We start from the raw sequence: 27,720 nt of genomic DNA on the forward strand, positions 1-27,720 counted from the left end.
AAATGGCAACGCGTGTTTGCTGTTCAGCCATCTGGCAACCTCCGGCCACACAGCGCTCCTCTCACTTCTCCGCGGCCAGAGCGGAGCGCCGAGCCTGGCCGCGGAGGACGGAGATAAGTCTCCCTCGTCCGCAGAGGGCCGCGCGCACCGTCCGAGCCGGTCCGCCCAGTCCTGATAAGGGCAAGGGGGAAGCGGGGGGAGGCGTCCCTTTCGCAGAGGAGGAGAAGAGGGCGGGAGGCGGAAGTTGGCTGGCTTCCTTCCAGGCAGCTGGAGGAGGAGATCTGCGACTGTGGTAGCAACTGCCCCGGGGAGGGCGGGCGAGACTCTCTGCAGCCAGCGTGGAGCCCGAAATCCAGCCATGGCGAGCTCCAAGCGACAGAAGAGTGGCACGAATTCCTCAGGTAGGCGCAGAAGGGGCTGCAGCAGCCGCTCCAGGCAAAGAGGACTTTCAACAACAGGGACGGGGCGCTTCGGAGCGGGAAGGTTGATCTTCGGCCTGACCTTGGTTGAGCTTAGGGGCTACCCTTCGCTCCTGCTCTGCCTCCTAAGACTGGGAGGGCCGGCGGCGACGGACGGATTCCCCCAGACGCGCGGTCTGGGCAAACAGCGTCCCAGGCAAAGAGCCTGGGGGAGGCAGCACCCGTCCCAAGGCTTCGGAGCACATACAGACTGTTTTTCTTTCAGGGAGGCAGCAGGAGCACGCAATGGCTGTGTTCACACAGCCCGCTTAACCTGTGACTGAACTATCCCGTTTTGGGGTTTGCACAAATCTGAGCTGGCGGGGTGGCCGCGCCACAGAACCCCCTGACCGAAGCTGAAATGAATGAATTGCACGTCGGGCAAAGGGAGCTGCTAGGTCTTGACCTGACGTGGTTCGGCGTCTTGTGCGAAGACAGCCGCGGAGTAAGCCCTTTAGGACAGATTGAGATGAAGAGAGCTTTAGTTTCAAGTAGCAGCTCTAGCCGGTGAGCGCGTCTGTACAGTGAAATGCGGGAGGAAGTGGGGAAGACAAACAACTCGTCCTTGGGGGCCGACGTGCTCCATCTTTGCTCTGGAACAAAGAATCCAGATCTGCGATCTCAAATGCAGCCCTAGGCAGCTTTTTAGTTTACCTTCCCTTTTGCTTTCCTCCAGCTGCTCCTCGCTAAAGGTGTGCGACTCCTGCTGGCTTGCTGCCCGGGTGCCCGCGGCGGCTTTTCTGGCAGCCGCCTCCGCTTTGTTCTCGCTCCTCTTCCTGCCTTTCCTAGTTTCCGCCCATTCGCTTACCTCGAGAGCGCGGCTGCCGCGCCGCAGTGCTTAGTACTCGATCGTAGCTGTGTGGCTGGTATCTTGTCGCTCCCCGAGGACAGGGAGCGGAGTGTTTGTTAATAGGGACTTGGTCCGAAGAGGTCACCCAAGTAACTTCCTGTCCAGACTGTATATGAGGCGCGAGCGCGCACAGACCACTTACTTTAGTTCAGACATTAAATGCAGTGCCAACTCAATCATCTCAATAGTAGCAGAAAGCAGTTGCCTCTTTTACAGGAGCACGGATTCACACCAGCTGTTGGCACTAGAAAAGCACACCTACACCATATTGACAATAAAAATCTTTGGAGAAAAAGTTCAGGCTTTAAATGATTAACTTGTATTTAAAACCTTGTTTGCTGTTTATATTGTAGTATGTCGCAATATGCTTCTTAGGAAATATGCATGTTACTGTAAATATTGGCTTGAACCCTGCCTTTTTTTTCTTTTGCGATTGGGCTTGAACATGGTTTGTAAGAGAGATATTCATTGTATTGCTTTCTACTGTAGAAGAAATCCACATGGACAGCAAGAACATATTACAGTACAAAGGTAAGGTACCCAGCATTTTTTCAAACTATAATTGACACTTCATCTATTATAAATGGCAACATAATAAGGGGGGAAAAAAGCGAGAGGTTGAAACCCTCCCAAGAATATGAGGAATGTTTATGTTTACATGCCATGGTCATTTCAGTGATCCTCTGAATTCACTAACTGTTGTGGCCCAGCAGCATACAAAGGTTAACATCTGGGAAGACTGGATTGGTTGACCACTGGCCATTTTTTTTGGTCCTCCCAGATGCTACAGAGAAACTTACCAAGCTGTTACTTCTTTCCCAAATTTCTGCTTTTAATTTGATTTTGTCCTTAGAGGAAATTAAAAGTCCACTTTGGCATAGTTTTGGTTGGCACCACCACAGACAGAATTGTGGGGGCATGCTCGTAAGTGTCCCATTCCTGCCCCTTTTTCACCTCCCATGTGACTGTGGGAAGATGGAAATCAAAAGGCAGGAGAGATGGGCCTTTATGGGGCTCTTTTTTGCAGGACCTCTTTCTTTGTCTTTGCTTTAGTAATTGACATTGGAAGGGACTGATAACACTCGAAGTACTTTACATACCATACAGGAATTAGTGGTACCAATCGAAGCGAATATTTGTAGCCCAGGGTTGAACTGTGGAGTCCTCGGTGCTCTCTGAGCCTTGTTGTTTTCTTGCAGATGTTTCATTGCCAGACTAGGCAACACCTTCAGTGCACTCAGAGAGCACCGAGGACTCCACAGGAATTAGTGGACTAGAAGGGTGATTTGTTTAATCTCAGGCAAGGCTATTTGGGGTTCAGTCTAGTTTCTGTGGATTAATTGGGTTAGTTGGCTGGATTTTGAATGGTGGAAGGACTGCAACTTTTGTTCCTCACTATGTAAAACTAGATTGCTTGCTTTAAAGCAACATAAGCACATCATCTCTTGGTTTGTGTCTTTTCTAACTTTTTAAATCACTTAGGTTCCTTATTTTATGGATTTCCATAAAACATCTTCACCTAAGTTAAGCTTTTGCACTGAAGGCATGCTATTTAAAGTACTGTATATTTTAAAAATAAAAGTATTTATTGTACTTGCACATTTTTAAGCATATAAGAAATTAAATTATTTTGATTTATTTATGTTTGAATTATTTTCTAGTAACACATGAGCAGCAAAGCTTCACTGAAACAGATGCCAATGGTGAAAGGTAATCTTTTTTGAGTCAGGATATTTTGCAGTTCATGTTTTTCCTTATAACCATTATAGTTATTTGTTGGATCTTGTATGGCTCTATTCCAAGAAGCTTACAGTGAAAGCATAACTATTTTAGGAGCAGTTGAACTCCTAGCTAGATAATTGATTTTGTAACCAAATCAAATTTCTTTTAAAATTACCATTATCCATCGGTATTACACTTTTTTTTCACTGGACACAAGTACTAATTGATTTGCAAATCTATAACTTTTTTCAAATACAACTGCTAAAGTGAGGTTTTATAAAAGCTTTAAGCCAAATCTAGTTCGAGATCAGATGTCTGATATCAAACAGAATAGGTGTCATACTTGTATACTTAATTTCTTCTCCACTTCCTTCACATATGCTTTGCTGTTTTATTATTCTTAAGTTTGTTAAAAGAGATTAGTTTATCACAACTAGGAAACTCTTGAGTTAAACTACAGACTTGCCTCCAGCTGTTTATTGAAAACTCTTTTAAGTCACTTTAAAGCTAAGGTCCTTGCAGTATGGTTTACATATTAAATACAACAAAAGAATAAAAGTGATAAATACCAGTGAGCAATAAACAACCTGGAGAAAGTTGAAATTGCACATAATTCAATAAAAATAATAATTTAAAAAAACAGGTAAGTCTTCAGAGGAAGAAGACCATCTGTTATTCATTGCCAAGCAAGGACAGGGAAGGAGACAATATGAGGTACTGGTTAACGTATTGGACCAGGATCACAGAGACCAACATTCAAATCCACCCTTAACCATGGAAACTCAGTGGATGACTTTGAGCTTTCATGGTTGTTGTTGTGGGGATTACATGATGGGAGATCCGGTGTATGCTCCCTTGAGCTCTTGAAAGAAAAGCAGGATATAAAATAAAAATAAGATGGAGTGGCTGTGTGGCTTGTTTGATGTCTTTGTGACAAATATATCTGTATTGGAAAGAGTGCTGGTACTTTTCCTCTGTACAAAGGGAAATGTAGCTGAAGTAAATGCAAAAACTATAGGGTATGGAAGTGAAAGTTGATACATCCAGACCAAGATTATTATGTTTAACAGGGAAAATGGAGTGAATGAATTCAGGTTACACGTAAGTGGTAAAAAACTAGAGTGACTAGTTTTATGTATCATATGTTTGTTGAAGTTAGAGAAAATATATTTTCAGATATCCAAATGCTAGTAGAAAGTAGATAGCATGTAGTCAGTGGCAAGGCATTAATGTTTGTTGGAAGAGGTAAAAATGGTTGCATTTAAAAGCATTTTCTGCCTACTTTCTCATGTTGGGAGAGTAAGTTGAATGCAGTGGAAATGGAGTCCTTAAAATGTTTGTGATAGAAGAGGAGGTAGGGTCAATAAAGTATGGGTAGTGAATGAATGTGGACAAAGTACAAAAATGAGTGACCCTTATGAAAGTACATGGAAATTATTTGATCACATGGAGAGAATGAACCAGAATCAAATCAGAAAACAAAAATATGAAATAAATCATGAAGAGGAAGATTAAGAAACTCATGGTTGGATGGAGTAAACAAGATCCTGAAGAAGAGGCAATTGGGAAGTTTTAAGAGCAAAATGCAACATGTGAAGCAACGTATGAGCATGGTTGAAGCAGGGATGATTTCCAAGGATAGAAAGGTATAGTGAATGGTGGTGATGTAACCTAGTTTTAATTGTAGTACTTTTTGTTTTCTTCTTTTATGTCTTTATTTTCCTTGGCCTAATACTTCTTATGCCTTTTTGTACTCTGTATAATGCTGCTTATCCTAAATAGGAATAGTATGATGGCTATGCATGTAGGTAGGTGCAAACTGTGATGGTGAAGGATATCCTTCATGTAAATCAAATCAAATTATTTAAGACTTCTAATAAGATTTATATTAATTGTACAATTCTTTGAATCCTAGTCACTGACTTGTTTAAACATACAGATGTGTTTATATGAATGAGAAAGACCTGAGTTTGTTAACTAAGATACATTATTTTTGTAGGATCCGCCAGCTCTTTGATCCATCTGTGGAATACAAAATGAACCACAAGAGAAGAGGACTTGCTTTGATCTTCAATCATGAGAGGTTTTTCTGGCACTTAAGGTTACCAGAGAGACGTGGCACCCTTGCTGACCGAGATAATCTGAACCGCTGGTAAGGGAATCTTTGTTCTTCAGTGTATTTTCTTTTACACTGAAAGAAGAAAACTCCAGTGATGTTTCAAAAAGTACTTCCATTTTTATACAAAATAGTTGTGTCAAGTAGTAAAGACATTAAGTGAAAAGTTTTGGGGGGGTTGTTCGTTTTTTAAGGTTACAGATAAAATATTACTGTTAAATACTGTATTTTTAATAAAGTTATGTGGATTTTAGTTACATATATATTTTAACTTGGAATCCATTGAATTCTGTGGACTAAAAGGGTAGATTCTTATTTTTTCTGAAGTACTCATATCATAAGATGTGGTAAGCAGTGTTTCAGTGATTTCTAAAGCTGAATGTTTAGATGATCTTGCATCCTTTCAGAGTGCTAAATATTAATACACAAGTTACTAAAAATTCATGAACATGACCCTAGAGTGAAATATTGTTCTGTTTACAATAGCTTGACTGAACTTGGATTTGAAGTGAAATGCTTTGATGACCTTAGAGCAGAAGAAGTGTTGCAGAACATTTATAATGGTAGGTAAAGCAAGTGTATTTCCTGTAGGTGCTTGGCTGGTAGTTATACTTTATTGGTAAAATTCTTAATATAAATGTTCCTAGTAAGAAAACAGTTCTGGTTAGTGAAGATTTAATTTATTAAACTGTGGAAGAGCCAACCAGACAGAAAGATCTGCATGCTTTTTTCACGTTTTTTTCCCACCCTGGGCCTGTTAAGCTATTCATACTCATCAGGACTCTTATTAACTGCTGGGTTACATATTTGTGTTGGTAAACTGAAGTTGTCTCTTAACATCGTAAAATTTTCTTTTTACATTTTAATGTTAGTTTTTCATTTTTAAAACTAAAAATTAATAAAAATTTTAAGTAGAATTTAGTGATATGCAAAATTGAGAGATGTATGTTCTGGAAAATTCAAGAGCATTCTGTTCTCCTTCCAAATAATGCTGAACATTCTCCAGATAAAGCTATTCCATCAGTTCAGTGGTTTACAGAAGTAAATTCTCTAAATTGGAAATGATTTGAGCTATCTCAGGCATGTCATCCCAGATGAAACAGGCCTGTTTTGGAGCTGGATAACTCTAGACCACCATTTCCAGTTCAGAGAATTTACTTCTGGAAACTTTTCCTGGAGGAGCAAGGTCAGGAGGAGATTCAGCACATTTTCTTCTCTGAAAGGCTCCATTCCCAAATTGGTGAGTTTTTAGGAAATAAAGTGGGAAATAAGCTTTAAGATGTCTTTGCTGCACAAAAGGAAGAGCAGCAGCACAGGAGCCTGCAAGGTCTCAAAAGTAAGCAATCGCTGCATCTTATAAGATGGTTTTAATGATGCAGTGGGCACCAAGGAGTAATGGAGTACAAATTGTGTTTTTAAATTTCTAAATCCATTTCAGAATAAAAGTAACTATTCATTTAGCATGTGGGAGAAGTGGGTTGGTTTGATTAATTTATTTCCAAAGCAAGCCAAGGGAAGTTCACACCTCACTACTTTAATAGCCACCAATATAAAAATACCTTCTGCATGTAATACCTTCTGCATTTTTTGTAGTGTCTGCAGGTCAACATGAAGATGCAGATTGTTTTATGTGTGTTTTCCTGAGCCATGGAGAAGATAATCATGTTTATGCCTATGATGCTAAAATAAAGATACAAACGCTGACCACTATGTTCAGAGGTGACAAATGCCCTAGCCTAATAGGGAAGCCAAAAATATTCGTAATTCAGGTGAGATGGTGGAGTTCTTGACCCCACAGCACAGCATATAGTATGGGATTAAAATCAATCTTATTGAAAGAGAGGAATTAGACTGCTGTATATTAAAAGCAACATTTTTAAATGCAGAATATACAAAAATGAAGCAGTAACATTTGGTGCATCTTCAGCAAAGGATCGTTACCTTGTTGTAGTGCTGGAGCTTGAGCACCTCGATGCCATGAGCTAAAACGTGAAGGGCCACCCAAGACGGGAAGGTCATGACAGAGAGGTCCGACTAAATGCGATCCCTGGGGAAGGTAATGGCAACCCACCTCAGTATTCTTGCCGTGAAAACTAAATGGATCAGTACAACCAGAGATATGTCGGTATACCATCGGAAGATGAGACCCCCAGGTCGGAAGATGGTCAAAATGCTACTGGGGAGGAACAGAGGATGAGCTCAACTAGCCCCAGACGTGATGACGCAGCTAGCTCAAAGCCGAAAGGACGGCTAGCGGCCGACGGTGCTGGTGGTGAACGGCGAATCCGATGTTCTAAGGATCAACACACCATCGGAACCTGGAATGTAAGATCTATGAGCCAGGGCAAATTGGATGTGGTTATTGGTGAGATGTCAAGATTAAAGATAGACATTCTGGGCGTCAGTGAACTGAAATGGACTGGAATGGGCCACTTCACATCAAATGACCACCAGATCTACTACTGCGGACAAGAGGACCACAGAAGAAATGGAGTAGCCTTCATAATTAATCGTAAAGTGGCTAAAGCAGTGCTTGGATACAACCCAAAAAACGACAGAATGATCTCAATTCGAATTCAGGGCAAGCCATCTAACATCACAGTGATCCAAATATACGCCCCAACCACAAATGCTGAAGAAGCTGAAGTAGAGCAGTTCTATGAGGATCTGCAGCACCTACTGGACAACACGCCTAAAAGAGATGTTATTTTCATCACAGGAGACTGGAATGCTAAGGTGGGCAGTCAAATGACACCTCGAATTACAGGTAAGTATGGCCTGGGAGAACAAAACGAAGCAGGACACAGGCTGATAGAATTTTGCCAAGACAATTCACTCTGCATAACAAACACTCTCTTCCAACAACCTAAGAGACGGCTTTATACATGGACTTCACCAGATGGACAACACCGAAATCAGATTGATTACATCCTTTGCAGCCAAAGGTGGCGGACATCTGTACAGTCGGTAAAAACAAGGCCTGGAGCTGACTGTAGTTCAGATCACGAACTTCTTCTAGCACAATTTAGGATCAGACTAAAGAGGTTAGGGAAGACCCACAGATCAGCTAGATATGAGCTCACTAATATTCCTAAGGAATATGCAGTGGAGGTGGAGAATAGATTTAAGGGACTGGACTTAGTAGATAGGGTCCCGGAAGAACTCTGGACAGAAGTTGGCAGCATTGTTCAGGAGGCGGCAACAAAATACATCCCATAGAAAGAGAAAACCAAGAAGGCAAAATGGCTGTCTGCTGAGACACTAGAAGTAGCCCAAGAAAGAAGGAAAGCAAAAGGCAACAGTGATAGGGGGAGATATGCCCAATTAAATGCAAAATTCCAGAGGTTAGCCAGAAGAGATAAGGAATTATTTTTAAACAAGCAATGCGCGGAAGTGGAAGAAGACAATAGAATAGGAAGGACAAGAGACCTCTTCCAGAAAATTAGAAACATTGGAGGTAAATTCCAGGCAAAAATGGGTATGATCAAAAACAAAGATGGCAAGGACCTAACAGAAGAAGAAGAGATCAAGAAAAGGTGGCAAGAATATACAGAAGACCTGTATAGGAAGGATAACAATATCGGGGATAGCTTTGACGGTGTGGTCAGTGAGCTAGAGCCAGACATCCTGAAGAGTGAGGTTGAGTGGGCCTTAAGAAGCATTGCTAATAACAAGGCAACAGGAGACGACGGCATCCCAGCTGAACTGTTCAAAATCTTGCAAGATGATGCTGTCAAGGTAATGCATGCTATATGCCAGCAAATTTGGAAAACACAAGAATGGCCATCAGACTGGAAAAAATCAACTTATATCCCCATACCAAAAAAGGGAAACACTAAAGAATGTTCAGACTATCGAACAGTGGCACTCATTTCACATGCCAGTAAGGTAATGCTCAAGATCCTGCAAGGTAGACTTCAGCAGTTCATGGAGCGAGAATTGCCAGATGTACAAGCTGGGTTTAGAAAAGGCAGAGGAACTAGGGACCAAATTGCCAATATCCGATGGATAATGGAAAAAGCCAGGGAGTTTCAGAAAAACATCTATTTCTGTTTTATTGACTATTCTAAAGCCTTTGACTGTGTGGACCATAACAAATTGTGGCAAGTTCTTAGTGGTATGGGGATACCAAGTCATCTTGTATGCCTCCTGAAGAATCTGTATAACGACCAAGTAGCAACAGTAAAAACAGACCACGGAACAACGGACTGGTTTAAGATTGGGAAAGGAGTACGGCAGGGCTGTATACTCTCACCCTACCTATTCAACTTGTACGCAGAACACATCATGCGACAAGCTGGCCTTGAGGAATCCAAGGCTGGAGTTAAAATCTCTGGAAGAAACATTAACAATCTCAGATATGCAGATGATACCACTTTGATGGCTGAAAGTGAAGAGGAACTGAGGAGCCTTATGATGAAGGTGAAAGAAGAAAGTGCAAAAGCTGGTTTGCAGCTAAACCTCAAAAAAACCAAGATTATGGCAACCAGCTTGATTGATAACTGGCAAATAGAGGGAGAAAATGTAGAAGCAGTGAAAGACTTTGTATTCCTAGGTGCAAAGATTACTGCAGATGCTGACTGCAGTCAGGAAATCAGAAGACGCTTAATCCTGGGGAGAAGAGCAATGACAAATCTCGATAAAATAGTTAAGAGCAGAGACATCACACTGACAACAAAGGCCCGCATAGTTAAAGCAATGGTGTTCCCTGTAGTAACATATGGCTGCGAGAGCTGGACCATAAGGAAGGCTGAGCGAAGGAAGATCGATGCTTTTGAACTGTGGTGTTGGAGGAAAATTCTGAGAGTGCCTTGGACTGCAAGAAGATCCAACCAGTCCATCCTCCAGGAAATAAAGCCAGACTGCTCACTTGAGGAAATGATATTAAAGGCAAAACTGAAATACTTTGGCCACATAATGAGAAGACAGGACACCTTGGAGAAGATGCTGATGCTAGGGAGAGTGGAAGGCAAAAGGAAGAGGGGCCAACCAAGGGCAAGATGGATGGATGATATTCTAGAGGTGACGGACTCGTCCCTGGGGGAGCTGGGGGTGTTGACGACCGACAGGAAGCTCTGGCGTGGGCTGGTCCATGAAGTCACGAAGAGTCGGAAGCGACTAAACGAATAAACAACAAAATGATATATTTTGGTATACCTACACCTGTGTAACCTAAGTTATATGAGGATTTACCACCAAGGTTTGTAGAGAATTTGTGTCTGTGATTGCCAATTTGTAGTGGGAAAATAGTGGGTGAGTGGAAGACATGCCAGAATCACCTTAGATTTTGCTTGTGTTTAAGGGTGGTTGTGTAAGAATAGGCTTCACCTTAAAAAATAAAAAAAATCACCACTTTGGTGTTTGCAGCAGTGCATAATTAAAGACATTCATATGTTCAATCATCTATTTAGTGTTTCTCAACCTTGGCAACTTTAAGCCATTTGCTGGCTGGGGAATTCTGGGAGTTGCAGTCCTCACAGCTTCAAGTTTCCGAGGTTGAGAAGCACTGATCTAAGTGAAGAACTTTTCTGGACCTACAATGGAATGTTGGGATTTATAAGTAACTTCAGATGCAGGATTTAATTTCCAACAGCTCTTTTATCCCTAATTTTAGGCATGCAGAGGAGATAAACATGATGATCCCGTCTTTGCTCATGATACAGTGGATTGTACCACAGAAGGTCCACTCATCAATGAAACCAAAGTTGATGCTGCTGCAGTTTATACTTTGCCTGCTGGTGCTGACTTCCTCATGTGTTACTCTGTGGCAGAAGGTAAAAATCAGTGTTATCCTTGAAGAAAAACATTTATCCTCATCATAAAATTAGTAATAGTTTCTTAAAGGAAGTTGCTTTAATGTATCATTTATTGGTTATCCATGCTATACGTTGAATAGGTACTGGCAATCAAGTCTGTTTTTTAAAGGCCCCAAAAATAATAAAAAACAAATGAAAGAGGTGGCTCAGAAGTTAAGGTGCTGGGCTAGAAACCATCTCAATAATAAAAAACAAATGAAAGAGGTGGCTCAGAAGTTAAGGTGCTGGGCTAGAAACCAGGAGATGGAGAGTTCTAGTCCCACCTTAGGAATGAAAGCCGGCTGGGTGACCTTGGGCCAGTCTCTCTCTCTCAACCCAACTCACCTCACAGGGTTGTTGTTGTGGGAAAAATAGGAGGAAGAAGGAGAATTAGGTATGCTCGCTGCCTTGAGTTATTTATAAAAAAAATAAAGGCAGGATTAAAATAAAATAAAATGAAACTAATCAGTAGATACTATGGCAGGTAGAAATTGGGCCTACAAGCAGCAGCGAAGCTCTTATTTATTGTATAAACCACATCCGGCACCTCTTTTCCACCAGTATGGTGTCAGCTATCCATAGTTCCACCACAGCAGAGCATAGATTAACTAGCCCTGCCTATGTTGCAAACTAAATACCTACAGGAAAGAAAACTTTAGGTATAGCTCTATTGTAAACATTTCCATGCAATATGAAGTCCCAATTTCGTAGAGACCTCCTTGTTGCAGATACCTGCACTGAGTGATTACAAGGCTATTTGGTGCATGCTGTATTTATGAATGCAACTGTGATGATTTTATTTAGGTGACCAATTCATGAGTGACTTTACTAGCTAGGATTGCAGACCAAAACAGGCTAAAATGGGGTTGCTAGTTTATGGTTTGGTGTGCTCAAATGAACATGGCTACAGTAAGGATTCCTCATCTCCGTCTTTTTTAATCTCACCTTGGAGAATGACATCAGGAAGACTTTCTTACATGGCCATTAATCAACTTCCCTGCTCAGCTCAACAAAGGCCACCATTAAGATAATGAGACTAGATGCAATGTTTATTAGCAAAATATAGCAGGATTGGATCAGCTAGTATATATTAACAGATAGTTAATGAAAGGAAAGTGTTAGATGATTTGGAGACAGATAAAATCTCCTCTCAAATTATTTTTGCCAAGCAAAGATACTACAAACATGATAATAAAAATTCTTGAATACTGGCAAATAAATTGAAAAACGCTAAGGAAAAAAAATCAAACATTTTTTTCAATTATCCTTTGGTTACTTATGAACAGTGAATATAGGTTGAAAACTAAATCTAATTTCTTCACACAGTAATTTATTCTCCCCCCCCCTTCCCCAATAGGTTTCTTTTCTCATCGGGAGACTGTAAATGGTTCTTGGTATATTCAAGATCTGTGCGAGATGATACAAAAGCATGGTGCTTCCCTGGAATTCACAGAATTACTGATGCTTGTTAACAGGAAGGTGTCTCATCGCAAAGTGGATATATGCAAAGATGTTCAAGCTATAGGGAAAAAACAGATCCCTTGCTTTGCATCAATGTTAACTAAAAAACTGCATTTCCACCCCAAATCTCATAGTAGCATGGTGGAGTAATAACCATTTTTGTGTGTGGAGGTGGTGGGTGGTGGTGTGCTCCACAGGACTCAAGCCAAAGCATATGGCACTCTTGAAATAGTTTGCAGCTAAAATTTTATATCTACTCACCTGAAAATATGCCCCATTAAACTCAGTGAGACTTGGTTCTGAGTAGACATATAGAATTGCACTGATAATTTCAAGTATATGTTTAGTTAGTGTATAGCCAGTTTACCTAAAATGAGATCTCCAGGAGATGGTGAATTAAAACCATTACAAAATTATGAGCAGATCCATGCAGTAAAATCAGAACCAACAATTGCAGGTTTTTGTAATGCTGTCAATATAAATAGAAAGTTTCAGAACTTAAAAAGAATTAACTAAAAGGCAAAGAGAAATTCAAATTTTACTTTAAAATTTGAAAAAAAAAATACTTCTATGAAGTTTAACACCTCAGGCAGAAATACTTTTAGAATTTAACTTGAAATTCTTAGATGTTCTGCTACCCTCAGGGAGTTTTAAAAATAAGGTCAGCATGGACGTTGGGATCATAAAGGATAGTTAATCAAAAGTTAGCTGTCTTTAGCTTCACCTTCCATAATGGATATTATAATGGATATTTTGTACTAAAATTGGTTAAATTTTTATACTCTTGTTTCTACACATATAGTAACTGTCTTGTGAGAATCATTTTCTTAATTTGTTTGTACTACATGAAGTGTTCCCACACTTAACATATTGGAAAAATGAGTTATGCAACCATCACTGAAATTGTGACTCCTTCAGTTAGTTACAGCAGTTCCTGATATCCTGTGGAGTTACTGCAAATTGACTGACTCAAATACTGCATTATTTTCCAGGCAAACAAGCCTTAGATAGTACTGTGACAACTGGGTGGATCATCTCAAAGGAGATTAATTTGTCCCTGAGAAACCTTGCTTCATAAATTTCTCAGGTTCTATGTGCATGTGAGATAGTTTGTGCATGTGTATATAAGGAACTTTTTTTTTCTTAACATCCTAAACAAGACACTCAGAAGACATCCAAAACTAGTATCTGTTTTTATTTAGTTCATTATGAAAATTGCATTCAAATATAAGCACCCAAGAATAAAATAATCCTTTAGAAACATTGTTTTGTTTAACTGAGACTGGATTGGCCATCCAAGATTAAGATGGATTAGCTGCTTGCGCTTTCTAAACTAGAACACTGAGGATTAATGATATATACAAAAAGTATGATTTTGGGTTTTTTCAGTAAAGTCTTGTACATTCAGCTTTAATACAGTGGGTTAGAATGTCCAGTTTCTAATTTTTTTGATGCACCTAAACAGGCTAAAGTAGTGTTTCTCAACCTTAGCAACTTTAAGATGTGTGGACTTCAATTTCCAGAATTTCCAACAAGCATGCTGGCTTGGGAATTCTGGGAGTTGAAGTTCACACATCTTAAAGTTCCCAAGGTTGAGAAAAACTGGGCTAAGGCTTAAGCAAATTAATGTTTGTCACTGATTTCTTGCACTGGAAGTTGCAGTTGTAAGGGGTCCCTCAGTCGTTTCAACGATTCTTCTACCTGACAGTGCAAAAGGGAAAAAAAAGTTGATGAGTTTATGGTTTAAATACTGTAGCTGTAAACGGCTTCCACAAATCAAGCTCTACACTGTTCAATCACATGTTTTGATACCCAGGGCACCCCATTAACTTGAATGTCCATCTCTCTTCTATATAGAATTAAACATGACTCAACTAAACTTAGCTTTCAAAATTAGGAAACTGACACTCTGAAAGTATACACTTTGAAAGCTTGTGCTCTCTCAGAGCTTTCGGAAAGGGAGGGCAGCTGACTTCGGAGGTCTGCCCTCCCTTTCCGAAAGCTCTGAGCATGCCACTTTCTGAAGACGGCGTCCCAAAGAGAGCCACGTGGAGGAACCGTTTGCTGGAGAAGCTGGGTCTGAAAAGGAGTCTGCAGAGGCAGCCAGGCGCTTCTGCTTCACCTGTGCGGCTGGGCAAGAAGGGCAAAAGGTTGGTGCAGGGAACTGGGAGAGGAGGCAGCTGGGTGAATGAATGTGGGCTGGGGTGGCTGGACTGCGGCTCAGGAGCTTCTTGCAACCCCAGAGCCTGCTTTCTGCAAGGCAGGGTGCAGGGCTTCCAAAAAGGCAGAGATGTGGGGGGCGATGGGTGGGTGGGTGGAGTTGAAGCACTCCTGCAGAGTTGTAAGTGCGGGCGGGCTGCCAAGCACACAAATTTTGATCACGTGACTGTGGGGGCCCTGCAACGGTCATAACTTTGGGCACAGTCGTAAGTCCATTTTTTCAGCCCCATTGTAATTTTGAATGGTCACTGAACAAATGATTGTTAAGTGAGGACTACCTGCATATTGAAGCTCTTTTCCATGATCCCTTGTGCAACCAATATCATGTATCTTATCCAATTGTTGTGAGCTGTCCAGAGTTGTGTTCTAAGATGGAGGCTGCACAAATCTGATAAACAGATAGATAGATGTATGCAATTACCTCTGTCAGATCCTCTTTTAGCTTGTTATATTGAACCACATCGAAGTTCTGGCTTTTAGATTTCCAGTGAAAATAGTGGAGGAATTGCCTGTCTCGAGCATCTGGATAAATGTAATCCTCAATATGACAAGAGGAAAAAAACAGAAAAAATTAATCCAGTAACTCCGAATATCATCAGCCAATACAGGAAACCTCCCCTGACCCAGACATGGAAGTCTGCAATATACACATTTCTATTTCAAATGAAACAAGTGGAGCATTATGTGGATTTCTACATTCCATTAAGCCAGGTTGTTTTAACCGTGATGTACTCAATAAACCAAATTCTAATTGCACTCAACAAAGCTACAAGTCTGGCTATTCACAGTGTTTTGTAATAGTAATATCATTTTATGGGGTACCACTTCAACAATACCATCTCAAATACAAAGATCCCAGACTTCTAAAAAGGTACTAAGGATTGAGTTCCACAATAGGTTTCTGTAGAAATAATAATGCTTATTTATGATTAGCATCTCTTGAATAATATTAGAAAGAATCCTTTTCAGGATATGGCAATGTGATTACCACGGGAGAATTCTTCCACCAATTTTTACATGAAGGGAAATGGGAAGCGTGGTCCCAGGGCCTCTCTTTGATATGACCTATTTTTCTTCAAAAACTAGAATCCCCAGATAATTGAATAAGGGCTGATATGCCTTGTATCATTCTAAAGACTGTTAATTTTAAAAAAAATAGATCTGAGGGAGTGCCATTAAGATAAGCACTCTGTTCCAGCATGCGCAAGATATACAGACTGCATTACGTTGGCAGGTGCTGTATTATAAATACGACGAACAACAGCTGATCCTTCAGGCTTGCAGAACCTGAAGCCTTTGAGACTTCACTAATCCGCTGAACTCTCCGAACAACTTGCAGAACTTTTGAAAACAGACATCCTACAATCTTGCTCGCAAAGTAAAAGTATCCTTACTGTATTGCTCCAAAGCCTTGCACATGGACGCTTCAAATTTCAAGCACTCGGAACTGATTTTTTTGTGTATGTTACCTACCTGCTTAGTAAGTACAAAGTAAGCATAGAATGCCATGGCACTTCCATAGGTGATAAAATAAGTAACAGGTTCCATAATATCCCATGAGTAGACCCACCAGGTTAGCCAAGCCAGGGCTCCACCCTGAGTAGACATTAAGGCTAAACCAATCCATAGAAGGCGAGAAGTCTTCGCATCAATATCTTTTGCAATTCTAGCCTTTGTCTAGGAACAAAAAAGCTATGTTATGCTCCAGAGCGTGTGTGTATTTATCAGATTTTTATCACCGCCGATCTCCCCCCAAGGAGGGACTCTGGGCGGTTTACAAAGAGACAAAATTTAAAAATTCACTACAATTATAAAATTATAAATATAAATATAAACAAACAATAAATATATAAATATATAAAATGAAGTAAAATCCAGATGGCTGAAAATTCTGTATCAGTCCATGAGTATGAGGGCTGTTCTTAGGTATGAGGGCTGTCCTTAGGTACTAGCCATTGGCAGGAATGACTATTTCTGGTCCCACTCCAGGCAAGCTGGCAAAACCAGGTTTTTTAGTTTCTTACGGAAGTCCAGGAGCAAGGGGTCCGGTCTCACCTCCATGGGGAGGATGTTCCAGAGGACAGGGGCTACTGCAGAGAAGGCCTGCTTCCTGGACCTCGCAAAGGTTACATGTGCCGACCTTGGGGCACCTAAAATTGCCTGTGCAGCTGCATTCTGCACCAGTTGTAGCTTCCAGATATTCTTCAAGGGTAGCCCCATGTAGAACGCATTACAGTAGTCTATATGGGAGATGACCAGGGCATGAGTGACTGTTTGAAGGGCCTCTTGGTCCAGGAAAAGGTGTAACTGGTGCACAACCCGAAGTTGAGTGAAGGCCCTCCTGGCCATGACTGCCACCTGCTCTTCGAGCAGGAGTCGTGAGTCCAGGAGGACCCCCAGATTACACACCAGGTCTGTCTGGGGCAGTGCGACCCCATCCAGAACAAGAGATAGTAATTCCTCAGATACTGAGGAGCCATTAATCCACAGCCACTCCGCCTTTTGTTCCCCATCCAGGCCGCCACAGGCACCTGAAGAGGGTGGTCATGGCATCACTTACTTCACCCAAGATGGAGATGTACAATTGGGTGTCATCAGTATATTGATGATACCTCATCCCATGGTGATGGATGATCTTGCCCAGCAGTTTCATGTAGATGTTAAAAAGGAGCGGAGAGAGTACCGAGCCCTGCGGCACCCACAAAGGAGGGGCCGTGGGCTGGATCTTTCACTCCCTATCAACACCGATTGGGACCAGCCCTGGAGGAAGGAGGTGAACCAGCGCAAGACTACGCTGCCCACCCCCAACTCCTTGAGTTGCCCGAAAATGATACCATGGTCAATGGTATTGAAAGCCACTGAGAAGTCAAGAAGAGCCAGGATGGATGCACTGCCCCCATCCCACTCCCACCAGAGATCATCCATAAGTGCAACCAATTATGCTGCTCTCCCATTTGTTATGCAGTATTTACAACTGCAGTATGCGAATTTATACTTCCATATGGAATTCTGAGTTCACCCAAACACATTCTAATAGTTTCTTGAGCATAAAGCTTCACATATAAATTCAGTCCGAACACCAACAGTTACTGCTTTCAAGGAAGACATTTCAGAACATGACCTGTGAAACAACTTTAGGGTTGTTTTTAGACACTCTTGGATGGTCTTCCAACCATTGTTACAGAATAATGCTGTTCCCTCTAAATCTCACTTAGAAAAATGCAGCTGTTAGGTCTAGTTTTTCATCTCGTATAACAGATTCAAGATTTAGCTTCCTGATTATCAATTTCCATAGGACTGAATTAAGATTTTTCCAAACCTGTTCTAAAGGGAGCAGTTCTTCCTTCAGAAGTTCCATTTTTTGCATTAGCTCTCTCTCTTTTCTCGTCTGGTGCTCTTCTAAGTGAAGTGCTACAAATAACTTATGGACTGTTGACTTGATGTCATCCATCTCTGTGGCATGCTCTGTACTCATTTTATCTGAAAGAAGAGTGAAGCTGGTGTCATTACAATTACTTGTAAGCATCCATACTCTCAACAAGCATACAGGGACCATTCTCCAGAAACAGACTGTCCAAACTTAGTGCTATTTCTCCTGCTACCACTGGATGGAATAAACACATGTATATACTTTGATTTGAATAATTTATTTAAAAGGTAGAAGTTTAAGCTGTTATGGTGAAAGCAAAGAATTTCACTATGGTTTATTAAAGCACGAGTAATTTCAAAGTTTAAATGCTTATGAAAAGATGCAAAGTTTGAGAATTTAAGGCTGCAATCCTATATAATTTCACTCTCAAGTAAAGTTCCACTAAACTCAGTGGAATTAATTTCTGAGCAGATATGCACATGTAGTTTTCACTGGATTTTAATTTTAAATAGTTTGATAATCATTAAAGATTCCAGACCATTTCAAGATGGCCATGAAGTTATGTACCTTTCACTGGTGGATATACACTATATTCTGCATTATTGACAATGAGTTTAAAATCATTCATTAACAGAACTTCCATCAGTGCTGACTTGGAAATCATGCTGCCATCTGCAGGAGAGAAAAGGCATTTCAGTGAAAGTAATAAAAGGCTATACAAATTTCTTTTATATTGCCATGCTGATTGCAGTCAGTATTCTAAACAAAACTTCCCTACGGCAAGGTTTATTGGAGTAAGCCAGTCCTATGACCAGTGAATCCATAATGTGACTTGTTTTTGTTTATTCGTTTAGTCGCTTCCGACTCTTCATGACTTCATGGACCAGCCCACGCCAGAGCTTCCTGTCGGTCATCAACACCCCCAGCTCCCCCAGGGACGAGTCCGTCACTGTCATGAGTGAGGATGGCGGGCAGGGGGCTCCCATCCAGGCTGTAAAGCGCATGCATAGTACTGAGGAATTAGGTGGCCATTCAAAGAGACACAGATCGGGCCCACCTTAGTCTTTGGGGTTTATATGTCTGGGTTTTCCCACGCTTCTTCAGTTTGTTAGGATTCTCTGTTATGTAGCAGTAATAAAACACTAGAGACCTATTCCTTGTCTCAGCGTGGTTCCTGGCTGTTAGGACAGTCACCTCTAGAATATCATCCATCCACCTTGCCCTTGGTTGGCCCCTCTTCCTTTTGCCTTCCACTCTCCCTAGCATCAGCATCTTCTGCAGGGTGTCCTGTCTTCTCATTATGTGGCCAGAGTATTTCAGTTTTGCCTTTAATATCATTCCCTCAAGTGAGCAGTCTGGCTTTATTTCCTGAAGTATGGACTGGTTTGATCTTCTTGCAGTCCAAGGCACTCTCAGAATTTTCCTCCAACACCACAGTTCAAAAGCATCGATCTTCCTTCGCTCAGCCTTCCTTATGGTCCAGCTCTCGCAGCCATATGTTACTACAGGGAACACCATTGCTTTAACTATGCGGACCTTTGTTGTCAGTGCGATGTCTCTGCTCTTAACGATTTTATCGAGATTTGTCATTGCCCTTCTCCCAAGGATTAAGCGTCTTCTGATTTCCTGACTGCAGTCAGCATCTGCAGTAATCTTCGCACGTAGAAATACAAAGTCTTTCACTGCTTCTACATTTTCTCCCTCTATTTGCCAGTTATCAATCAAGCTGTTGCCATAATCTTGGTTTTTTTGAGGTTTAGCTGCAAACCAGCTTTTGCACTTTCTTCTTTCACCTTCATCATAAGGCTCCTCAGTTCCTCTTCGCTTTCAGCCATCAAAGTGGTATCATCTGCATATCTGAGACTGTTAATGTTTCTTCCGGCGATTTTAACTCCAGCCTTGGATTCCTCAAGCCCAGCTTGTTGCATGATATGTTCTGCATACAAGTTGGATAGGTAGGGTGAGAGTATACAGCCCTGCCGTACTCCTTTCCCAATCTTAAACCAGTCCGTTGTTCCGTGGTCTGTTCTTGCTGTTGCTGCTTGGTTGTTATACAGATTCTTCAGGAGGCAGACAAGATGACTTGGTATCCCCATACCACTAAGAACTTGCCACAATTTGTTAGGTCCACACAGTCAAAGGCTTTAGAATAGTCAATAAAACAGAAATAGATGTTTTTCTGAAACTTCCTGGCTTTTTCCATTATCCATCGGATATTGGCAATTTGGTCCCTAGTTCCTCTGCCTTTTCTAAACCCAGCTTGTCCATCTGGCAATTCTCGCTCCATGAACTGCTGAAGCCTACCTTGCAGGATCTTGAGCATTACCTTACTGGCATGTGAAATGAGTGCCACTGTTCGATAGTTTGAACATTCTTTAGTGTTTCCCTTTTTTGGTATGGGGATATACGTTGATTTTTTCCAATCTGATGGCCATTCTTGTGTTTTCCAAATACGTGGGTAACATGAACCTTTCTTCCAAGACCAATAGCATTTCGGACAGTATATACATGTTCACTGGCTTCACAGAATAACAGGAATGAGTCCAACTTTAAGTCCTGTATGCCATCATCTATTTTTGCTCCTCCACTCCAGGCTACTACCTATATTAGATAAATTAAGAGAGCTAACTACTTTCAAGCAAATGTCAATTCAGTACAAGATTTGGGAAATTCTGACACTCCAAATTTACAAATCTTGGAGGACATCTTTTTCATAGATTATTTCTGACCCAGCCCTCTGAAAAAGCCACATTTTGTTCTCAAGATATACCTAAGAAGTAGAATTTATGGGGTTTGATTCTTGACCAATAAAGCCTGGAACTATCAACTGGCATGTTAGCTTGAAAATTGGCTTATCCTAATTGATTGTTAATGCTCTATTAAATTGCAATTTAATTTAGGTGTTTAAGATTGCTTCTGTGAAGGAGTCTCATCAGTCTGTCTTCATGGATTCTTTACATCCAACCTTACATTTACAGATACTGCAGTTAAGAGTCTCAAAATGAAACCAAAGAAGAAATGCCCAACCATATTGTACATCCATCTTAGAAAGATTAACTTCCTGATGACTGAAGTTGTAGACCAGTTTTAGCAACTTTCTGTTTTACTCACTCTATTGGGAATGCAACCTGACTGAAACTATTTAAAAAGAAGGAAAAATTAAATATGTAGGCTCATGAAATATTTTACTTTGTTTTGTTTGACAGCAAGCATTCATCTCATTTAATTACAAAAGAAAAATGAAACAAAGATACATCAATAATAACTGCATATGAACTCTGCTCAATCTCTTCAGGAAAAATTGCTGGTGTTCTTATTCAAATGTATTTTCCTCCCGAACAAAAGTTTTGGAATAAATACTATAATAAGTGGTCCTTTTAATACCTACAGCATTAGAAGCATAAGAAGGTAAACTGTTCATCCAACCTCACTAAGAGCTCATGCTCCTAACTTTGAGTTTTTTTGCCCCTGTAAATTTCTTACCATTTCCTCATTCAGAGCTCCCACTTATTTCTTGCTGCCCCTATTTTTCCCTAGAGGTGAGCCAGTGAAATGATGAAAAACTGAAGAAAGTGAAGGAAAAGAAGCAATAACAGCAAGGGGTTGAGGCAGATACATTTTAGTGGGTGTCCTGCCAAGATGTAACCTTGGCAGGTTTTGAACATTAATAAGTTTGCACTACCTGTAAAGAGATGGAACAACCTTGATTTTCAAGGTGATACCAGCATTAGTACCTGCTGTGAAGACTTCTACCTTTTCAATTGCATTATCTTCTCTCTTTATGTCTTGTAAGAAGGTGCCCACAGTTGTTAGCATTGGCTTGACAGTAAACTGGCAACGTTCTTTTCTTGAAGGTAATGTAAGTGTTATCACAGGCAGACCATGTTTATAATGAACAGTTACTTCTGCAAAAAGAAAAAGGGAGAAAGATATGTATATTTATGTTGTGTGTGGATGTACACATGCATACACAGATACATACTTTTGTATACCAGTTAAGGCATACCTTGAGAAAATTGGGAACTTCAGGACATCTTCTTGTGTGCCATTGATAAATTATCTATGAGCTCTCAGTGAAACAGTAATATCCAATAATTTAAGACTCAAATTGAGCTCAACTTCTGGTGACTACATGATGCATCAAGTAATTTTCTTGGCAACAATATAGAAATGTCTTGCTAGTGCTTTCTTCCACAATATTTTTTCAACTTCCCAGACTATCATACAGCCTAGTAGTTTTCCATCCAAGTACTAAACAAATCTTACTCTTAGCTTAACTTTCTTTCAGGTAAGTGTTGTCATATGACATGGATGCAAGTAATGACATCATTCTGGAAGCAGATAAATCTAAATTACAGGATATGGGAAATGAATGTTCAAGCTGTAATCCACAGGTGTTTGCAGGAAAGAAGTATCTGTGGAAGGAGAGAAGGCTGAATTTTAACCCAGCTAGAATTTATGCTGGATTTAGGCCTTCATGCTAGGATAAAGTGGACTCTAAACAGACCTAGGATTTAAAGGAGGCAGAACCTGACAGCTTTTAAAACTATCAGTCTCAAGGCAGTACTAGTTTTTGCCGTACAAGCTTACAGACCTCCAATTACAGCACCATAAACTGTTCATTGTATTCAAGAGATATGCATACCTTAGTATAAAAAGGTAAGAGCCTCTCATGAAAAATGAGGAAGGCACAAGGATGTTATTCCAGAAAGCAGTGAATATTTCAGAGCCAACATAAAATCTGCAGGATTCAAACTGCTTAAAATAAAACAGGAATATTTGGGGTATGCACCTTGAAATTAGTACTATTGGGATATTTGATAGGAAAATAGCAATTAGTTAGAAACCATACCATCAGATGGCACTAGAGTACTATACAGGGCTCTTCTGTGGTGCCTCAAATTTCCAGTTTGTCTCACGCACAGCATCTGGCAAAGAAGATTGATTCAGATATCAAGGTGTTCAGCTGAATACCTTCCCAATCATTCTGTTTTCTCCCATGGAACCCACTGTATGGTTCAGAAGACCAGATATTTATTGAAGATTCCCATTTTAGAACTAAGTTTTAATAAAGGAAAGTGGGTTATTGTGCTGTTGTTGTAATCAGCTACGCCACATATCTCCTGAGAGCCAAAGGCCTTGGGCCACATTTACCCATTAGATTGCAAAGATTTCTAAAAACGTCATATAAAAGAAACCATTTTCTGATGAGAAAAACGACAACCTGAGTCTGCATAATGAAAGGACAAAATTCTTGCACATAACTTAAAATAGAAATTTACTACTCAGTTTGTTTGTTTTTAAAACAGCTAAATTCTCCACAGCAAAGCAAATTAAGTCCACCTTTTTCCTGATTAATAGATATTCTTCTTTTAGTGGCAAAAAATCAGGAGCCTGGCAGCACCTTTTCCAACAAGTTTTATTAAAGAGTATTAACTTTCATGAGCTGCAGATCACTTCATCTGACACTCACCTATGCCTTTTAATATATTTTTTTAAAAAAACAGAAATGGGGCTTCCAGACTCCTGATTTTTTGCCACCGTAGACTAACATGGCTCTCCTCCTACAATGTCTTACTTTAGTGTGAGTTTTCTGCTTTGGTGTCAGTATCCAATCTCCTGGGTTTACAGTATGTTGTCAAATTCTAGTATAGGTTTGTTTCATTTCATGCTTAGGTTTTTAGCATCTTTTCAAGCAATAATCTGTTTTCTAAGTAAGGAATGTAATAAGCTCATTTGCTTTATGTAATTCCCATCTGTTTTATACAACTGACCAGAGAACTTGCAAGGGTTAAACTTATCTATTGCTTGTGAAGTAACTATTGTGCATAAATGTATATACCACAATTACTTATTCATTATCTTGAATTTATTTATCAAATTTGTCATCGCCCACTCCTCCCATCATAATTTGATTTATACCACCAGCCTCAAAGAAAAAGCACAGCATTTGAAAGGTATACTGGTCTATGACTGAAATAAAATTGATTGATTGGATGCTAACATGGAATCCAAACAAGAAACTCTGTTTTATAATTTAGACAGTGTCATCCCAACTACTGTTAATGGAAAATGCTGCTTGGAATACAGGGAATCTGCAGGTTTGTAGAGGTTGGAATAACTGGTGAACAGTGTCAGTGCTTGTTCATACAACTATATCTAATATACTGCTTTATCCTATATGCTAATTGCAATGTTTTCCATAAAACACACACTAAGATTAAGGAAAGATGAAGATGGAAATGTTTATTATTTTCCTTAGAGGAAATAATTTACTTTTACTTTTTCTACTGCTCACACTTGCATAGGTGTTCACACAGACACACAGATACACACACACACACAGATACACACACACTTTCCAGAAGGCTTACCACCTCTAAAATTGCAGGATGAAAAAGGAGTATCTTTTAATTGAATTAACAGCCTATAAAATAAGGTACTCACATTAATTGACCCCCACCTGCACATACGAACCTTTCCTTCACACACAGAAACTATTTTTACATACAGAATCATACAAATTTACACACCTATTCCCCTCTTTCTATGTATATAAAGGTAGGCAGGCGAGAGATTAGGAAAGGGATGAGGAGGAGGGAAGGAATGGAACCGGACAGGGATGGAAAGAAAAATGGAAATACCTGTTTAGGGATTACAAAAAGTGTTAAATTTACCAGGCAATCAGACTCTCCTAAGCCATAGCTAACCTTCAGGGTAATCTTCAAAGATACCCACTTTTTGCAGCAACTAGATTTCCACTCCTTTGCACCTCTTGCAAATCCTTTGTTTTTAACAGCTTCTATTCTTACCAACGATTTAATTCTCTCAATTCTCTGATTATTATGGTAGTACACAGTCCCAGGATGTCCAAAGATCTGTCAATTCCCTACAGAGTGAGGATGGAGATTAAAACAAAAATGGCTCGAGTATATGCATGGAGTGAATTGAATTCTCCATCTCCAATTTAGTTTCAGTTGTCTACACTGCACAGGAAAGGTTTTACTTCTTATCAGAAAAAGCCTCGGGGGGGGGGGGGGTGAACCCTAACCAGAAAAAAAATGTTGGTTTTTTTTTGCAAAGAAAGCACGGTAACTGTGCTGGATGAGCAACTCCCACTCAGCCTTGATTCCACACCAAATATCCAAAGTTTGCTTCTTGATTTACCCCCACAATATTACATTTGGTCCATATTGCAACCAATAATTAGCGTTTTACATTTCATGCTGAGATTATTAGCATAATCCTTTTATGACTCAGGAAATGAAAACAATCAGAGCATTACAATTTAATTAAATTTCACAGCTGACTTACCTTCAGCACTGCAAATTCAAAACTTAAAAAAAAAAACCCAACCAACTGGTTGAACTGGCAGCAACACCACAAATACAGGATTCTATCAGCAGTAAAATTTATGAGCAGAATAAAGCGTTAAGCACAACCTCAGGGTAAAGGTTCCTACAAATGTTCAGATAATGTGATTTAATTATAACAGAACTTTGACTTCAGAACTACCATTGCTTTAAATGGTTCACTGCCCTATACTCTTCTTATTCACTGGGATGAATTTATACCCAAATTTGATTTTAAACATAAAAACTGGAGTTGATTGCCTCCCAAGGAAAAAAAAAAGGATGTAATTTTATAGCATGAGTATTTTACCCATAGGGAATTAAAAAAAAACTGCACTAAAGAAGCCTGATCACTTCCAGTTGTTGTGGCTCATAGCTATAATAAAAATTAAAAATGACATATATAAACCTGAGTGAGTCAAAATTTGAATATTTAAAAAGCAAACTAGTGCCTGAATTTGAAGCTCCCTTTAAATCAAGGTCCAACCAAAACATCTGTCCTGTACTCCACCCTTTCAAATAGGCTCTGATGAATATTAGATGCAGAATCGGAACTGTACCTTATTTTAATAAAGAACCCAAGTAATGTATCATGAAGGATGCAGAAAACCACATCCACACACTGCTTGTCCTATTTCAAATGTATGTTCTTGGCTGGCAAAGGTAAATCTGCTCTAACACAGAAGCCACTCAAGGATATATATTACAAGGAGTCGTTCATTACAGGTAGTCCTTGCTTAATGACCATTTGTTTAGCGATGGTTTAGATGTACGACAGTGCCAAAAAACCTGACGTACAACCGGTCCTTGCACTTATGACTGTTGCAGCATCCTGTGGTCATGTGATTGCCATTTTTGACCTTCCCAGCTGGCTTCTGGCAAACAAAATCAGTGGGGAATCACGATTCGCTTAACAATTAAATGGTTAACTAACAACTGCTGCAAAAATGGTCGTAAAATTGGGTCAATTCACTTAATGACCACATTGCTTAACAACTGAAATTCTGGTCCCAATTGGGTCCTTAAGTGAGGACTACCTGTAGATGCACAGAATAGCTAGAATGGAGCTGCAGCTCAAAAAATCTTGTCTTTTAATAAAATTTATAATCCAGAAAAGGTGCTACTAGACTCCTTCTGATTCTTTTTGCCATCATAGACTCAAACAGCTCTCCTTCTGCAATGTCAAGCATATATAGTGGTATCTCCCACAGTATGAGATTCTGATATGCTCTTTGATAGTTGGGTTACTGTTATTATGTGAGTTATTATCCAAGCTTGAGGAGGGTCATTTCCTTCTGCTGATCTACTGAAGTGCTTTGAGCAGATCAAAAGACAAGTCTAAACTTCTCCTCTCCTCTGGACCAACTTGTTGAAGTCTAAAAGTTGTGCGGTATCAAGTTACTTAGAGCATATCTGCAAACTGAAACAATCATGTTACTCTCTATACCAGTGTTTCTCAACTGTGGCAACTTGAAGTTGGGTGGACATCCAAGCTGGCTGGGGAATTCTGGTAGTTGAAGTCCACCCTTCTTCAAGATGCCGAAGTTGAGAAACACTGCTCTATAAATTGAAGCTTCACAGAGGGGAGGGACTTAATGTTTTCATGCTATGCTTCTGGAGCACTTGGAAAACCTTGGAGGTGCAGCCTAAGCATGCTCTTTATTCTTCTTAACTTTAAAAGTAGAACCAATATGCAATATGCAGGTGACCAGCTCTTTTTCCCCCTAAGTAATTTTGTGGTACTCTAATTTAGTCTGAGATCACCCCACATGACAGGAAAGTTTAAACTTTGGTAACATAACTGCTTGCTTCATGAAATTTTCATCTCCTGGGTTAGGGTCTCCTTCAAAATGTGCATAGGGAGGATGAAATTTAGGAAGCAAGAGGCTAGAAGAAAAGTTCAAACCTCTCCCCTCCTCACAACCAAAACCATATTCTCAATCCAGAGCTGGATCCTGCACTCTCAGGACATGTAATAATATAGTTACATGTTAAACGTTAACCACAAATTATAGTTTGATTTTGAGAAAATATGCCTCAAACTTCCTATCATTCATCTTCACTCTATCACCCCAGATATCACCTGTTTCTTGCGGTCTGTCAGGCCCAACCCAAGAATAACAAGGAATCAGTCCAGCCAAACTTCAGTTCTTTATTCGCTTTCACCGGATAGACAGACTCTTGCCAGACTAAACCCACTCTAACCTAACCTGGGAGGGTCTAGGGCATGGCTACTCTGAACCTCTTCCTCTTCTCATGGTCCTGCTCTGGGCTGTGTTGTCTTTTGTCTCACCCCCCTCCTTGGAATGATCTCCCTCCTTCCTGAGAACCAGCTGCATTACTGTAGTCCATCACATCACCTCCCCCCTTGTAGAC

At 40.3% G+C, this 27,720-nt stretch overlaps 2 protein-coding genes across 3 annotated transcripts in view; one reads left to right on the top strand and one right to left on the bottom strand.

The window, feature by feature from the left end:
- Window positions 1–248: 248 nt before the first annotated feature.
- Window positions 249–13,665, top strand: CASP6 (caspase 6). 2 transcript variants are annotated; one of them, XM_063310640.1, is made up of 8 exons: window positions 249–401; window positions 1,798–1,839; window positions 2,970–3,018; window positions 5,030–5,182; window positions 5,633–5,709; window positions 6,740–6,915; window positions 10,761–10,920; window positions 12,299–13,665. In XM_063310640.1, exons 1-8 carry the CDS (start codon window positions 359–361, stop codon window positions 12,550–12,552), a joined length of 954 nt encoding a protein of 317 aa, XP_063166710.1. In that variant the 5' UTR covers window positions 249–358; the 3' UTR covers window positions 12,553–13,665. The 2 variants fall into 2 exon arrangements, with proteins under 2 accessions (XP_063166710.1, XP_063166711.1); XM_063310641.1 differs by having other exon boundaries at window positions 1,801–1,839.
- MCUB (mitochondrial calcium uniporter dominant negative subunit beta) overlaps window positions 13,582–27,720 on the bottom strand; it is a 48,243-nt gene continuing 34,104 nt past the window's right edge. Inside the window, exons 2-8 of the mRNA XM_063310639.1 lie at window positions 22,845–22,920; window positions 21,727–21,897; window positions 18,560–18,664; window positions 17,942–18,102; window positions 16,096–16,299; window positions 15,044–15,160; window positions 13,582–14,103 (exon numbers count right to left, since the gene is read on the bottom strand). Coding sequence (XP_063166709.1) covers window positions 14,026–14,103; window positions 15,044–15,160; window positions 16,096–16,299; window positions 17,942–18,102; window positions 18,560–18,664; window positions 21,727–21,897; window positions 22,845–22,920 — 912 coding nt within the window. The 3' untranslated portion in view covers window positions 13,582–14,025. The remainder of the gene's footprint in view (window positions 14,104–15,043; window positions 15,161–16,095; window positions 16,300–17,941; window positions 18,103–18,559; window positions 18,665–21,726; window positions 21,898–22,844; window positions 22,921–27,720) is intronic.

The sequence above is a fragment of the Candoia aspera genome, chromosome 8 (genome assembly GCF_035149785.1).
Source record: "Candoia aspera isolate rCanAsp1 chromosome 8, rCanAsp1.hap2, whole genome shotgun sequence".
Taxonomy (NCBI): Eukaryota; Metazoa; Chordata; class Lepidosauria; order Squamata; family Boidae; genus Candoia; species Candoia aspera.

What these genes read in the sequence shown, in the direction of transcription:
- CASP6 (XM_063310640.1), top strand. Translation starts at nt 359, where the DNA reads ATGGCGAGCTCCAAGCGACAGAAGAGTGGCACGAATTCCTCAG. An exon ending in CGAGATAATCTGAACCGCTG is followed by an intron (nt 5,183 to 5,632) that starts GTAAGGGAATCT and finishes TGTTTACAATAG; the next exon opens with CTTGACTGAACTTGGATTTG. An exon ending in CAAAAATATTCGTAATTCAG is followed by an intron (nt 6,916 to 10,760) that starts GTGAGATGGTGG and finishes CCCTAATTTTAG; the next exon opens with GCATGCAGAGGAGATAAACA.